The sequence below is a fragment of the Danio rerio genome, chromosome 16, assembly GCF_049306965.1.
Source record: "Danio rerio strain Tuebingen ecotype United States chromosome 16, GRCz12tu, whole genome shotgun sequence".
Lineage (NCBI taxonomy): Eukaryota > Metazoa > Chordata > Actinopteri > Cypriniformes > Danionidae > Danio > Danio rerio.
Window position 1 is genome coordinate 7,401,963 of NC_133191.1, and position 15,255 is coordinate 7,417,217.

Sequence of the window (15,255 nt, forward strand, 5' to 3'; positions counted from 1 at the left end):
GCGAGAGGTCCGCGAGCCCGTGGGCGGCGGATTAGCTCCCGCTGAAACCCTCAGATCTGCCCGAGCGCCCGCTGCTTTTTTAGAACAGGAGGCAACTGGGGTGGCTCGCTCTCTTGCGAAAGTTAGCCGCGATCTTAGCTGTGCAACGGTCATGGCATCGCAATGACGACATGAACCGCCCGCGAGCACCGCATTAACATGCTGGACCCCCAAACATGCAATGCAGTGATCGTGTCCATCATCCGGAGACAGGAAACCCCCGCATCCAGAAACGCACAGTCGGAGCGCCATCCTGAAAAGGACGTGCTGCACGACTGTGTTGCTCTTTTAGGAAAGTTGCAACTATACGCACCGCTCTGGAGGACCGGACCCAAAGAACCGCAGGCAAGGGAGTAACCCAGCTCGACCGTCTGCCACCGCGAAGACCCACTCTGGACCGGGAGACACACTCGTTCGCTCTGAAGTGCTGATCAGCAAGAGGAACCCTCATCGACTCACTCAGAAAGGATCTGAAGCGAAAAGGAAGGAGTCTGCTGGCTTCAGGTGTGCTTATATGCTGAGATAATTGCAGATGTCGCACACCTGCGCAAGCTTACGCTGCCAATTAATTTCATTCATTGGCCCGTTCAATACTCTCCAGATAAGCGGCTTCTGATCCGAATCCTCCCATTCATGGCACTGAAGTTCCCCAACCGAAGGGGAACTATTAATACGTCTACATGTAAACTTCTCTTTACTCCATCCACCTTCACTGTAACAAAATGCTGGGTTCCCCACAATTCCTTTATCTTGTCTCAACACAAATCAATTAAGTTCACTTAACACTTTTTACATTTTTAAGTAGATTTAACATAAAACAATTAATTTGTCCCTTTAAAAAACCTAAGGAGCAGTGTTGTTTCAACTCATTTTAAAAAGTATTTTGGACAAGCAGCAAAAATAAAGTGTTTTCTTGAGGTGTTTATTGTTATTACTGTACCTAAATGCTAATTTTGCATTTAAAAAACTAATTTAATATAGATCTTTTTATTACGTCTATATGTAAACTTTTCTTAACTTCTCTAAATACTATTTTATCTATAAATCTATTAAAACATTTGGTCCCACTTTATATTAAGTGTCCTTAACTACTATGTACTTACCTCAAAAAAATAAATGCAGTGTACTTACTGTGTTTATAATGTATTTGAGAACACTTGTGGCGCTTTTGAGTTGGGATAGAGGTTGGGTTATGGACAGGTTTGGTGGTATGGGTAGGTTTAAGGGTGGGTTAAGGTGTACGGGATGGTCAACAGTGTATTTACAAATGTAATTACAAAAGTTAGTTACAGATGTAATTACATACATGTATTTAATCGAGCATAAGTACAAAGTAAATACATGTATTTACACAATAAGTACATTGTAACAAACTATTAGTTGCTATGTAAGTACATATTAGTCAAGGCCACTTTATATAAAGTGGGACCAAACATTTATATTTAAACTTTTCCACACATCTCAGTCCATCAACCTTCACTGTGAAAAATGCTGGGTTCCACACAATTCCCTCATCTTATCTCAATGCCATACGTCTATATGTAAACTTCTCCACACATTTTTTTAGCAGTCTTCACTGTAATGCAGGGTTCCACACAATTCCCTCAAAATAAGTTGTTCAAACAAGCTGCAGGCATCATCATTGGAGTGTTTGATTAATCTTTCCATCATCGTTGTTTTCCTGCTGAAGTGAAGTGCTGCTCTTGATAGTGTATTTGTTGTATATGTCAGTGTGTGAGATACTGACCCTTTTACGTATGTGGTGTGTAAAGCTTTGTCACCACTGACCTCTCTCGCATGTTATGTATAAACACAATGCCTCTCCCAGAGATGCTTAGAAGAGAGAGCGAATGTGTGTGTGTGTGTGTGTGTGTGTGTGTGTGTTCCTGTCTGCTCTCAGCAGGATTAACTCATATTTGCTACGTGTGGTTTTTGGAGGGCTTCTGAAAAGGCTAAGTAAACAGTCTATGATGAATGGTTTGGCTGTTTCCCCCGGTGCTGATGCACACAATCACCTCACTATCCCTGACTGGGTGTGGCCCACACAGCTGACCACAATGAGCTCTGTGCGCCAGACAACGCTCCCCATGAAACCCAATCCGGCTAAGGAAGCAACTCTTCCACCCCCCACCCCCCCCCCCCTCCTCCTCCTCCTCACCCCGACTCTAGAAATAACCAGAGAACTTTTCCTGAAATCAAATATATTTCCTAGTGCTTTACCGAGCGGTAACTACTCCTTGCCAAAGAGAAACAGAGAGAGGAATATTTAGCTGTGAGATGTGTGGCATGTCGCTTTTATGTCTGTGCTTCACAAATGAACATATGGAGCAAAAATAGTGCCAAAGGGATTTGAAATAAAAAGCTTGTTAAATAGCAGTAACTAGGGAAAAACAAACACACACACACACACACACACACACACACACACACACACATATATATATATATATATATATATATATATATATATATATATATATATATATATATATATATATATATATATATATATATTTATATATATATATATATATATATATATATATATATATATATATATATATATATATATATATATATATATATATATATATATAATGCATTGATTTAACAAGTGCTTGCTTGTAATTGCCAGGGTTTGTATTTTTAGGCCCTGAAATTTACCGTACATTATTACTTCAGCTAAAAATATTTTGCATACATTTTTAAATCTAAATGTAATATTTTATAATTATCTTCCAGAGTTCACTTCCAAAATATTAATTTCAGTTCAAAAGATTGTAAGCACTTGTTGAAATTGACCACAAACAAATTTCACAAACATTCTCATGCTTAAATTCAATGCTACATATTCACCTTCCCTTTTTCACTTCAAAACCATTCATTTCAGTTCAAAAGATTGTAAGCACTTGCTAATTCAATGCATTTTTTTCAGTTACTGCTGTCAGTTAATGCAGTAACTGAATATTTATATATATATATATATATATATATATATATATATATATATATATATATATATATATATATATATATATATATATATATATATATATATATATATATATATATATATATATATATATATGGAATTTAAGAATAAAAATGCATGTGAAATACTTTTAGTATTGAAATATTCACATCCTAAATAAAAATCTATGGTCAATTTCAGGACCTGAATGCATTATACACACACACACACACACACACACACACACACACACACACACATATATATATATATATATATATATATATATATATATATATATATATATATAAGTGTGCAAAGAAAATGTCCCTCACACCATTACACCACCACCACCAGCCTAAACCCTTGATACAAGGCAGGATGGATCCATGCTTTTATGTTGTTGACGCCAAATTCTGACCCTACCATCCAAATGTCACAGCAAAAATCCAGACCAGGCAATGTTTTTCCAATCTTCTATTGTCCAATTTTGGTGAGCCTGTGCAAACTGTAGCTTCAGTTTCCTGTTCTTAGTTGACAGGAGTCTGCTGCTGTGGCCCATCCGCTTCAAGGTTGGACGTGTTGTGCATTCAGAGATGCTTTTCTGCATACCTCGGTTGTAACTAGTCCTTATTTGAGTTAATGTTGTATTTCTATCAGCGCGAACCAGTCTGGTAATTTTTGTCTGACCTCTGGCAAAAACAAGGCATTTGTGCCCACAGAGCTGCCACTCAATTGAATTTTTTTTCTGACCCTTTTCTGTAACCCAAGAGATGGTTGTGTTTGAAAATGCCAGTAGATCAGCAGTTTCTGAAATCTTCAGACCAGCCTGTCTGTCACCAACAACCATGCCACGTTCAAAGTCACTTAAATCACCTTTTTTTCCTATTCTGATGCTCGGTTTGAACTGCAGCAGATCATCTTGTCCATGTCTATATGCCAAAATGCATTGAGTTGCTGCCATGTGATTGGCTAATTAGAAATTTGCATTAACCAGAAGGTGGACAGGTTTACCTAATAAAGTGGCCGGTGAGTGAATGTATGTAAATATGTCATTTGCGTCTTTCAGATGAGACGTTAAACCGAGGTCCCGTCTCTCTGTGGTCGTTAAAAATCCCAGGATGTCCTTCGAAAAAGAGTAGGGGTTTAACCCCGGCATCCTGGCCAAATCTGCCCTCTGGCCTCAGTCCATCATGGCCTCCTAACCTTCCCCATATCATAATTGGCATATCATCACTGTCTCCTCTCCACCAATCAGCTGGTGTGTGGTGTGCGGTCTGTCGCGTCATCCAGGTTGATGCTGCACACTGGTGGTGGATGAGGAGATTCCTCCCATTGTGTAAAGCGCTTTGAGTGCCCAGAAAAGCGCTATATAAATGTAAGGAATTATTAATTATTTGCAACACTTGTAAAATGCAGATTTTTACATAAGGTGCACATGGAATGTGCTTAAATTATGTTTAAATATGAGATTGGATTCTACTGTACACATACCGAGACCAGATCCTGCGATACTCCATAACACACCTAGAATAAGACAAATGTGTGTATAGTGAAGTTATAAATAGTGTGTTTACAGTATGTGTGTGTTCAAGGTCAGGAAGAACTGATTCACAAGGCTTTGTTTGAATGTGTCAAAGAGCTAAAACTATGCAGAGTAAAGTGGGAAGTAATTCATCAGCAGGGACTGCTTGTGTTTGCTGGTTAGGGTGTATGTTTGATAGATGATTGAGTTGAAGTCATTGACAGCTCTCTAAAGCATGCAGGAATAACAGGTTTTGAATAGATTTATTGTAGGGACTGATATCAGGTGGACTTTCGTCCCCTGTTTAAAAGATTTGGATGTTTCATAATTTTCTCTATTGTATCTTTTTCATGCACAATGTTTAATAAGCAGTGTTGTGCAAGTTACTTCCAAACTGTAATACATTACAGTTATTTTAAACTAATCCCTTACCTTTCAACATTACTGTCTCAGAATTGTAATATGTTACATGACTCATATTACTTTTTAGTTACTTTCACCCAAACAACTACAGAGTTAGAAATTGTAGAACAAAATGTACTGCAGAGCATTTTACATCCAGTAAAAAGCGACATGATGTAGCAGAATGACTGTGACCCATCCAGGCTACTACCAATATAGGATACAGGGTGGGCCATTTATATGGATACACCTTAATAAAATGGGAATGGTTGGTGATATTAACGTCCTGTCTGTGGCACATTGGTATGTGTGTGGGGGCAAACTTTTCAAGATGGGTGGTGACCATGCTGGCCATCTTGGATCCAACTTTTGTTTTTTTCAATTGAAAGAGGGTCATTTGACACATCAAACTTATTGGGAATTTCACAAGAAATCTCACAACAATTTGTTACTTTTTGATTTAGTGGCTACGGACAACATTGTGCGCAGGACAGGGCAGCCGAAGCGACTCCCTTCAGATTCAACACGCATGATCGCGTTCATCATGTTTGAACTGACCATTCTGAAGAATGGCTGTATTTCACAAGGATTCTGGCACAACAACGTGAAGCATACGCTTTACAAAAGTTGCTTTTAAGGGGGAAACAAGTCAAACTTACTAAACATTGGAGGGCGCGTGCTGAAAGGCAGAGGAATGGGCTGTCTTTGACAGCTCGTGACTTCATCTGGCACTTTCTGAGTACATTTACATGGACACCAATACTCCGATTTCAATATGATTAAGATAATACTGTTATTAAGAGTCTACCATGTAAACAGTGATTTTGATTACCTTAAAGGACCATCAAGTCACGAAATGTGGAGGTTTTTCTTTCCGTTCGCCATGCGGTGTCAAATTTCATTCAAACAAAAGTTGAAAGTAAAAAATGAAACACCCGAAATTAGATTAAACTCTGAAGGAAACACTGGAGAGCCTGGTAATGTGACATTAATTGTTTTATACTGAAACTTGCCTTAAAAAAGTGCTGTCTTGGTCTTATCCATATTTCTTTGCATGTTGAACACACTACGACCACAACAGGAAATAAAAAAAAACTGCAACTGCGTTAATTGCGTAAATTTTTTTAACGCGTTAAATATTTCAAATTAATCGCATGCGTTAACGCACTAATTTTGACAGCACTAATTTTGACAGCACCAATTTTGACAACACCAATTTTAATACAAGTAAATATAAAACTGTGTATAAAAAGCATTGTCAATGTACCATGATGCACTGAATTATCGAATTAAACCGAATCGATGGCATGATAACCGCAACGGAACCGAACCGTGAGACCAGTGTAGGTTCACAGCTCTACCGTACAATGGCCCAGCCAATCACCTGACTTGAATCCAATAGAAAGTACGAAATAAAGGTCAGGTTTGATAGACAAGACCCACAGAACCATCAAGATTTTTAAACTTTTATTTTTATGTTTGTGTTGTTTGGGCTTTTACCAAAATCTGGTTCAATTCCATGTCAACAGCTCCTTTAGAAATATTATTCACAGAAATAAAACACAACATATTTTCCCCGTTGTATGTCATTATAAAATATTCAAAATGTCAATAAAAATCCCTTTAAACATCAAAACTTCATATCAGGGTGTCAAAATGCAGTTTGAGGTGCAAATAAATGTCAAAAAATGAGGTCACAGTTTATTTTGATGGTCTGTTTGTTAATTTTAAGTTACATTGCATCTACATGCCAACTGACTGTTAGGTAGAGGTTGGGGTTAGGGTTAGTGTAAGTTGACATGTATTGCAAAGTTTCTTATAGTCAGTTAAATGTCTGTTGAAGGAGCAGTATCAACAGATATTAAGCAGACAGTCTACTAATACTTAAATGGAACATCAAAATAAAGTGTTACCATAAATAGTAATTAGAAGAGATTTTCGACACTATACAAAAGTGTATGTGACAAATAAAGGCCTGATTTTTATTTGATTTTTACAGTTTATAAAGCATTACCCTTCTGTTTCTTACAACTATTGTAGTGTTATTATTTTTAATCATTTATAGTGTTTAATTTAGCCATCTCATTAACCTACATGTGTCATTGAGTGTGTTCACTGCGGTTGTCATGAGTGGTGGAACCTGCCGTTAATGTCTTTTCCAGTTTGATTTCTGAATAAAAGGTAGACGGTAAAGTGTTATATGGCATGACCCTCGGGAGATATGGTTGTCTTCTGATTTCCTCTCTCCGCTTCCCATTACTTGTCGTTTTGCTCAAGAGAGTGTCAAAGAGCTATGAGGCTGTCGAAACAGAAACCGGATGACAGACGGAGACTACAGGACATGGGCTATCAGGTGTTGAGAAGAGGGATTCAGGGTGAACGCAATGGGATCTGCTGATATGTCAGATGAGGGCACATCAGGCCAGCTTTAAAGAGATGATGGCTCTCTGAACGCTCTTGTTGAGTTGATGGATGCGGTAAAGTGGAAGCAGATAGTGAGAGAAGGAACAGAAAGAAGAAGTTGGACACATAGGCTGGCAAAAGGATGCTCTCATCAATCTATCTGACAACCTCTGCTCCGATATCCTGTTGAGAATACATACAGTGGGGGAAATAAGAATTGAACACGTCACCATTTTTCTCAGAAAACATACTTCTAAAGTTGCTGTTGACTTGAAATTTTCGAAGTGTTATTAACACCCAGAGGAATCCATACATGTAAAGGAAACAAAACTCATTAGTTTACAAATGAAGTTATGCATAATAAAATAAAATGACGCAGGGAAAAAGTATTGAACACATGAAGAAAGGAAGGTGTAGAAAAGCAGTGAAAGCCCAGACAGCAGCTGAAACCTCTCAGTAGTTCTTCAGCAAACCTCTGCCCTTTATCAGTGTAAATTAATATTAGCTGTATAGTTTTCATCATGTTTATATAAACACAATTACAGTTTCTTAAAGTTACAGACATTATCATTTTGTGTGCCTAATTGTTTTGACGTTGCAGATTCTGCAGTGTGACTGTTGCTGATGCGCACATTGCGATATCCATGCTGGAACAATATATTGTGCAGCCCTAGTGTAGGGTGAATTATTAATGACAGAGTTTTCAGTTTAGGGTGAAATGTGCTTTTAAGACAGTTTACAAATTAAACACAATTTAAGGCCAGGACACACCAAACTAATGGTCAGCTGTTTTATCTAGTCAGGCCGTCGGTCAGGCCACACCAGAAGGTGGGTCTAAATCTATACTCAAGCAAAAGTACAAGTAGTAATCTTAAAAGTTACTTGAATAAGAGTAAAAAAAAATCTAATTCAAATTCAAAAAATGGCGTAATAATCAAGGGACTTTGCTGCCCTACATGCAGCAGGCGCAATGATATTATGCAGCTCCTGAAATCATGGTTTAGGGTGTTCTGAGTGGTTGCTAGGTGGTCGCTGCCCTGGATTCAGCAGACACAATGATATGCAGCTCCTGTAAATAGTACCCAGCTAGCTAACTAGGTAACCATGCTGTGTAATATCATTGTGCCTGCTGCAGCCATGGCAGCAAAGTCTCTTGATTATTACGCCGGAATTAGAGTATAGTTCCTATACTGATCTTGAACAACTTACCAATGGGATTGCTAGGTGGTTGCTAAGGCGTTGCTAGGTGATTGCTAAGACATTGCTTGGCGGTTGCAAGGGTGTTCAGAGGGGTTGCTTGGCAGTTGCTGAGGCATTTCTAGGCAGTTGCTAGGGTGTTCTAAGTGGTTCCTATGCGGTTAGTTGATCATTTGGAAAAGTGCCAGAGGGTTGGTTTTTCTGATGAGTCATCTGTTGATCTGCATCCCAATCATCACAAATACTGCAGAAGATCTATTGGAACCCGCATGGACCCGAGATTCTTATAGAAATCAGTCAAGTTTGGTGAAGGAAAAAAATCATGGTTTAGGGTGTTCTGAGTGGTTGCTAGGTGGTCGCTGCCCTGGATTCAGCAGGCACAATGATATGCAGCTCCTGTAAATAGTACCCAGCTAGCTAACTAGGTAACCATGCTGTGTAATATCATTGTGCCTGCTGCAGCCATGGCAGCAAAGTCTCATGATTATTACGCCGGAATTAGAGTATAGTTCCTATACTGATCTTGAACAGCAACTTTTCATAGGGATTGCTAGGTGGTTGCTAAGGCATTGCTAGGTTATTGCTAAGACATTGCTAGGCGGTTGCAAGTGTGTTCAGAGGGGTTGCTTGGCAGTTGCTGAGGCATTTCTAGGCAGTTGCTAGGGTGTTCTAAAAGGTTCCTATGCGGTTAGTTGATCATTTGGAAAAGTGCCAGAGGGTTGGTTTTTCTGATGAGTCATCTGTTGATCTGCATCCCAATCATCACAAATACTGCAGAAGATCTATTGGAACCCGCATGGACCCGAGATTCTTTTAGAAATCAGTCAAGTTTGGTGAAGGAAAAAATCATGGTTTAGGGTGTTCTGAGTGGTTGCTAGGCGGTCGCTGCCCTGGATTCAGCTGGCACAATGATATGCAGCTCCTGTAAATAGTACCCAGCTAGCTAACTAGGTAACCATGCTGTGTAATATCATTGTGCCTGCTGCAGCCATGGCAGCAAAGTCTCTTGATTATTACGCCTGAATTAGAGTATAGTTCCTATACTGATCTTGAACAGCAACTTTTCATAGGGATTGCTAGGTGGTTGCTGAGGCATTGCTAGGTGATTGCTAAGACATTGCTAGGCGGTTGCAAGGGTAGCTATGAAAGCATCAGCACCAGCAAACCAGCTTTACAAAGAAAAGTGCCTAACAAGTCCTACAGAGCAATCCAGTGTAAACAATCGCAAGCAAAATCTCTTATAGATGTTTAAAGGGATATTCTTCATTCAGTTCATAAACTGTATGGACAGCATCTGTGGCCACATGGTGGGATGTTTTCCTTTTTTTTTGTTACTATTTCCACATTTTGAACTTTCCTATATTAAGAATACAAACATTATTTATGAGTTTGTTTTTCATAAAGTTCCAAATCAGCTTCACAACCCCTGGCTTGTGTCCTTGTGTAACTTGCACACATACACACATTATCCACTCACAGCCTGTGGAGAAGAGAGGAAGGATAAGCTACCTCCAAATATATGCTTTGCATATCTCCCATGACCAGAATGTGTGTGTGTATATTTGAGGAAGTATGAACTCGAGGGATCCATCAATACATCTCAACTGTAGTGTTTCTGAGTGTGAGCGGAGAAACACTTCCAGATGTGATCCAGATAAGCACTTTTTTTCCATGTCATGGCTGGAGGAGAGTTTGGCCAGTCGTCCTGAACTCTGCTTATATCAAAGTGATTTAAAGGCCGGGGAATCAGGGAATATGTTGTTTGGGAACCTAATGTTAGCTAAGATTAGCAAATGTATTGCTCATTTCTAGCTAAAGGGATAGTTCAGCTATAAATTAAAATGCTGGTAATTTGCAAGATATACACTACCTCACAACAGTCTTGTCAACAAATAATAACTAAATATCTAGATGATCACTTGGAAAAGTGGCAGAAGGTTGATTTTTCTGATGAATCATCTGTTGAACTGCATCCCAATCATCACAAATACTGCAGGAGACCTATGGGAACCCAAGATTCTCACAGAAATCAGTCAAGTTTGATGAAGGAAAAATCATGGTTTGGGGTTACATTCATTATGGGGGCATGTGAGAGATCTGCAGAGTAGATGGCAACATCAACAGCCTGAGGTATCAAGACATTTGTGCTGCCCATTACATTACATACCACAGGAGAGGGCAAATTCTTCAGTTGGATAGTGCTCCTTCTCATACTTCAGCCTCCACATCAAAGCTCCTGAAAGCAAAGAAAGTCAAGGTGCTCCAGAATTGCCCAGCCCAGTCACCAGACATGAACAATATTGAGTATGTTTGGGGTAAGATGAAAGAGGAGACGTTGAAGATGAATCCAAAGAGTCTTGATGAACTCTGGGAGTCCTGCAAGAACACTTTCTTTGCCATTTCAAATGATTTTATTAATAAGTTGAGTTATTGCAGAGATGTATGGATGCAGTCCTCTAAGCTCATGGGAGTCCTACACAATATTATTTCTTTTCCCACTGCACCTGGACAGTCAGACCTTACTGTCCTAATTACATAATTAAAAATCAAGGCATGATCATATTTTATTTTGGTAAAATAAGCGTAATCTAGATGCCTTTACCTTTCATATTAGCCACTTCTGATACCAAATGATTAACTAGAATTCAAGTTATTATTCGTTGTTCCTAAAACTTGGATAGACAACTAAACGTTTTTGTGTTGTACTTGTGATACAAAGCGCTCGGGTTCAAATCTGGTGAAGCACACCTCCACAAAAGAAATAAAAACAATGTAGAATCAAAATTACACTATGTGCTAAACACTATTGGTTGGGTTTAGGGAAGGGTTTAGGTCAGTGGTTGGCTTAGTGATCTGTAAAACAAGCCCTGACTCTTCATGAATGTGTGCAGACGTTTATCTAAAATGTAAAACAAAGCTTACCATAAGTAACATATTATAGATTTGCAGAAATCTAGAAAGTGCCCTCTAGTGGATTTGATATCTGAAATGAGCAATGAAACGCACCCGGAAATATGCATTTCACATGTCGCAAAAATGTAGTCTGGGGCTATTTCCATAGCCTCCAATAGTTCCAAGCCTGGGCTGGAACTTATTACAATTTAATCACAAAATACAAACACCAATGGCCATGGTTTCGTCTAAAAATCAGTACTGCTATACAATAGTTTACATTTTGGGGTGTTATTGTTAATGTTATTCCTTTTATGATGACGCTCGATTCACACCGAGCTTCAGCATCAATGGTTGATGGTCTGTCTGAAGTTGGGGCCAATGAAATTAGTCCGCAATCGGCTACTGTCTGACCTGGGGTATTTGCATAACACGATCTGATTGGCTGATGCTTCGGTTGGCAATTGAAAAGTTTAGAACTTCTACAGTGAACAACCCTACTGAAGCGGCACTGACGGATCCACAGTTTAGTTTGGCAACGCTTGGAAGCATTGACATTAACGCCCCATTCACACAGGTTGTTAATGTAAACCAATGGATTCTTTCTTTTAAGTGTTGCTAGGTTCATAGATGGTTACCATGCATATAATCCACAAGACAAAATAATATCTGAGTTATAAAAGTAAGCTGATTTAGAAGTGTTGACCCTAATAATGTGTCCTTGCTTGTTTAATTTCCTTGTTCTTCCAAAAAAGTGTCCAGATCCCTCATATTGTTAGTATTTTCAGACATGTTTTACATCTTTGAACTCTTACCAACAGTTACTGTGCTTTTAGATCTTTTTTTGTTACTTTAGGGACAACTGAGGGACTCATTTGTCATAATCAGACAAACATTTACTCAAGAAGGCTCGCATATTTATGAGATACACACTCATTGCCAATGTATTATGGCTAATATTAAGTTGATGCCACTTTCACCTTTAGAACTGCACTGTTTGTGTGGTAGAGATTCAGTGGGATACTGGAAACGTTCCTCAGAGAATTTGGTTAATTTTTTACATGATGGTAGAATGCAAATTTTGTTGGCTGCACATCAATGATGCGAATCTCCATCCCAAAGGCGCTCTGGTGGATTGAGGGCAGGTGACTGTGGAGGATGTTTGGGTTTGCTGAACACATTGTCATGCTTAAGAAGTTAGGTTGAGATGATGTGAGCTTTGTCACATGGCATTTAATCTTGCTGAAAGGATCCAAACCTTACAAAGCCAGCAGTGTGGTGTGAAAACGACCCAAAGACGGCAGAAAATGCAACAATGTATCATTAATTGCCCTTGCTCCAGACCAAATGAAGCGAACTACAGATGTGAAAGCACCCTAAAACAGGGCTATACAATATTCTGATTGCGCTACAGCTACTCTGAGGGTGCTTTCACAGCTACACTTTTGTTTCGGAACCTGTCTCGTTTGCCCAGTTAGCACGGTTCGTTTGGCATATGTGAAACCACCAATCGCTCTTGGATCAGCGGCAAATCAATCGCTCCGAGATCGCTTGAATAAGGTGGTCTCGGCTCGATTGAAACGAACTCTGGAGTGAATCGATTGCAGTGAGAAAGCGGATCCCCGCGCGGAGTTATGTCACTGTTTTGTATGGATATGTAACAGGCATACGGTTATATGAAGAGAAAATTATGAGTAGGGCGTCTCCCTCTCGGTCCTCAAATAGGCTACGTCGCGCACCCTTTTCACCTCTCCCCGCCGCATCTCTCCTCACTCTTCAGACACGTCCACGGGCGTAAATCCCCGGGCTTAGTAAATTTCAGTAAGTAAGTAGGGAATTTTATCCAACTTAAATAAAGCGATTCTCTTCAATGTGGTTAATAAGGACTCATTCATAAATTATTTGCAGCAAAAATGCTGATTACCTGTTTTTTTGTATGATTGTTTCTATTCTGTTCTTAAGTGACTCAATTAATTTGAAATAAAAAATGTCCTTGTTTTTATTGTTGTGATTATTTTTATTATAGTTTTACAATATATATGTAAAGTACTTTGAATTGCCATTGTGTATAAGATGTGCTACAGTGTAAATAAACTTGCCTGTCAGTGTCATGCATTGGATAAAATGACAGAGAAAATGGACATGAGATCGTTTTTCAGTGCAGCTAAATGCCAAGTACAAAAAGTTTACATATTAAGCAATTTGGCTTTAAGAATGAGTGCTTATGAAAATACTAATGTCACAATATTAATCACAGGCAAAGAAAGGAGGAAGAAATGATTGAGGAACAGGCAGAGCAGGGTCAGTCAGATGTACAGTGTCAGGTAAGGGTGTTTTAAAATGTTTTTGAAGTTGTGGCTGTTTAGCAGATGAACTTCACAGACTCACCTATTTACAACATGATCGGTCAATTTAACAAGTGTAATGTAAACTAGTTATTATAAGTATGGAAAATGTCTTTTCCTGCATTTATTCTGCTTCGGGAGTCAGTCTGTTGACTGTAAACAACACAACAAACAATGCAATAAATAGTTTTTAAGAAAAAAATGCTTTATCTTTGAACCTGATAAAAACTTTGAAAAATAATCATAATGACGTAGTCTCCATGCTATAATAATAATAATGATGAAACCATTTTTAACTGCGGGGACATATCTTTATTAGTACAATTCCGCTGTATTATTTGTGTCCCCTTCAAAAAAATGCTTCAAAGAAATTTTATATTTATTGTCCCCCCCTACTGTTATATCAGATTTACGCCCATGGACACGTCGCGTGCACCTTGTCAAACACTACCAAACTACCATCTCTCCTGACAGCTGAGCGGGACAATAAACCCTGACACTCTGACCAATGTGAGGAGAGTTTTGTCAAACTTTGCAGTGTGAAAGCGAACCACACCAAGAGCAAAGAGCAACAATGTAACATTTGTAATCTCTGTATCAGAACAACTGAATCGATGATTCACAGGTGTGAAAGCACCGTAAGTCCCAGTTTAGCACCAACATCTCTGTTTTTGAACAGCAGCGAACCGATTAGTGTGTTATTTTTGCTTCCTATGTGTATTAAATGTTTGCTCAGTCAGTGTATCCGTTTACATAATCATAATTTTTGGTGCACAATATCCTAATTTACCAAGTTCACAGTTTTTCCCATAAATTCCCATTAAATCATTTTATAGTTAGTTTCCTTGGAAAGTTTCCAGCCTTGAAAAATCCCGAAATTTTGCAACCCTACCACATGATATGATTTTATTAGCATGCTTGTGTCACGATACAATATTATTGTGTTTATTGCTCTGCAAAATAGTCTAATTATGCACCAAAATAGTCAAATTATGTCCCAGAAGAACAACTTAGGCAACATGTTTTAGCTAAAGTACCTTTTTCTTTTTTTTTTACTAAACAGAACATTTTTCAGCGTGTGTATCTCACTTCAGTTGTATTGCTGGAAAGCAAATAAATGGGATTGTTAAGCAGACAAACTGATCAACACTTTGAAAACCCTGTCATAAATGTTGTATGCAACTTTCTTTGATGCCGCCATCTTTATTTTACTAACATCTGTATAATAAAGGCAACCCTGCTCAGCCGGGGTAAAAAAAAAACACAAAAAACACCAGCATATACTGTGGTATTACTGTTGTAAAGAAATTCATTTAAATATTCAACCAAATATTGCTGATATACGCACATTTGCATATCAATATAATATGATATCATTTTCTTTTTGGCTTAGTCCTTTTATTAATCTGGGGTGGCCACAACAGAATGAACCACCAACTTATCCAGCATATGTTTTACGCTGCGGATGCCCTCCCACCTGC

At 38.6% G+C, this 15,255-nt stretch overlaps 1 protein-coding gene across 4 annotated transcripts in view; it reads left to right on the forward strand.

Annotated features, from left to right (window-relative positions):
- The window catches only part of bbs9 (Bardet-Biedl syndrome 9), a 196,148-nt gene that overhangs the window by 158,530 nt on the left and 22,363 nt on the right, over positions 1-15,255 (forward strand). For 2 of the 4 annotated variants that reach the window (XM_068214082.2, XM_073925781.1), the window contains one exon: positions 13,687-13,753. The exons of the other annotated variants lie outside the window; for them this stretch is intronic. In XM_068214082.2, the coding sequence (XP_068070183.2) occupies positions 13,687-13,709 (23 nt within the window). In that variant the 3' untranslated portion in view covers positions 13,710-13,753. The remainder of the gene's footprint in view (positions 1-13,686; positions 13,754-15,255) is intronic. 4 annotated transcript variants of the gene reach the window in all.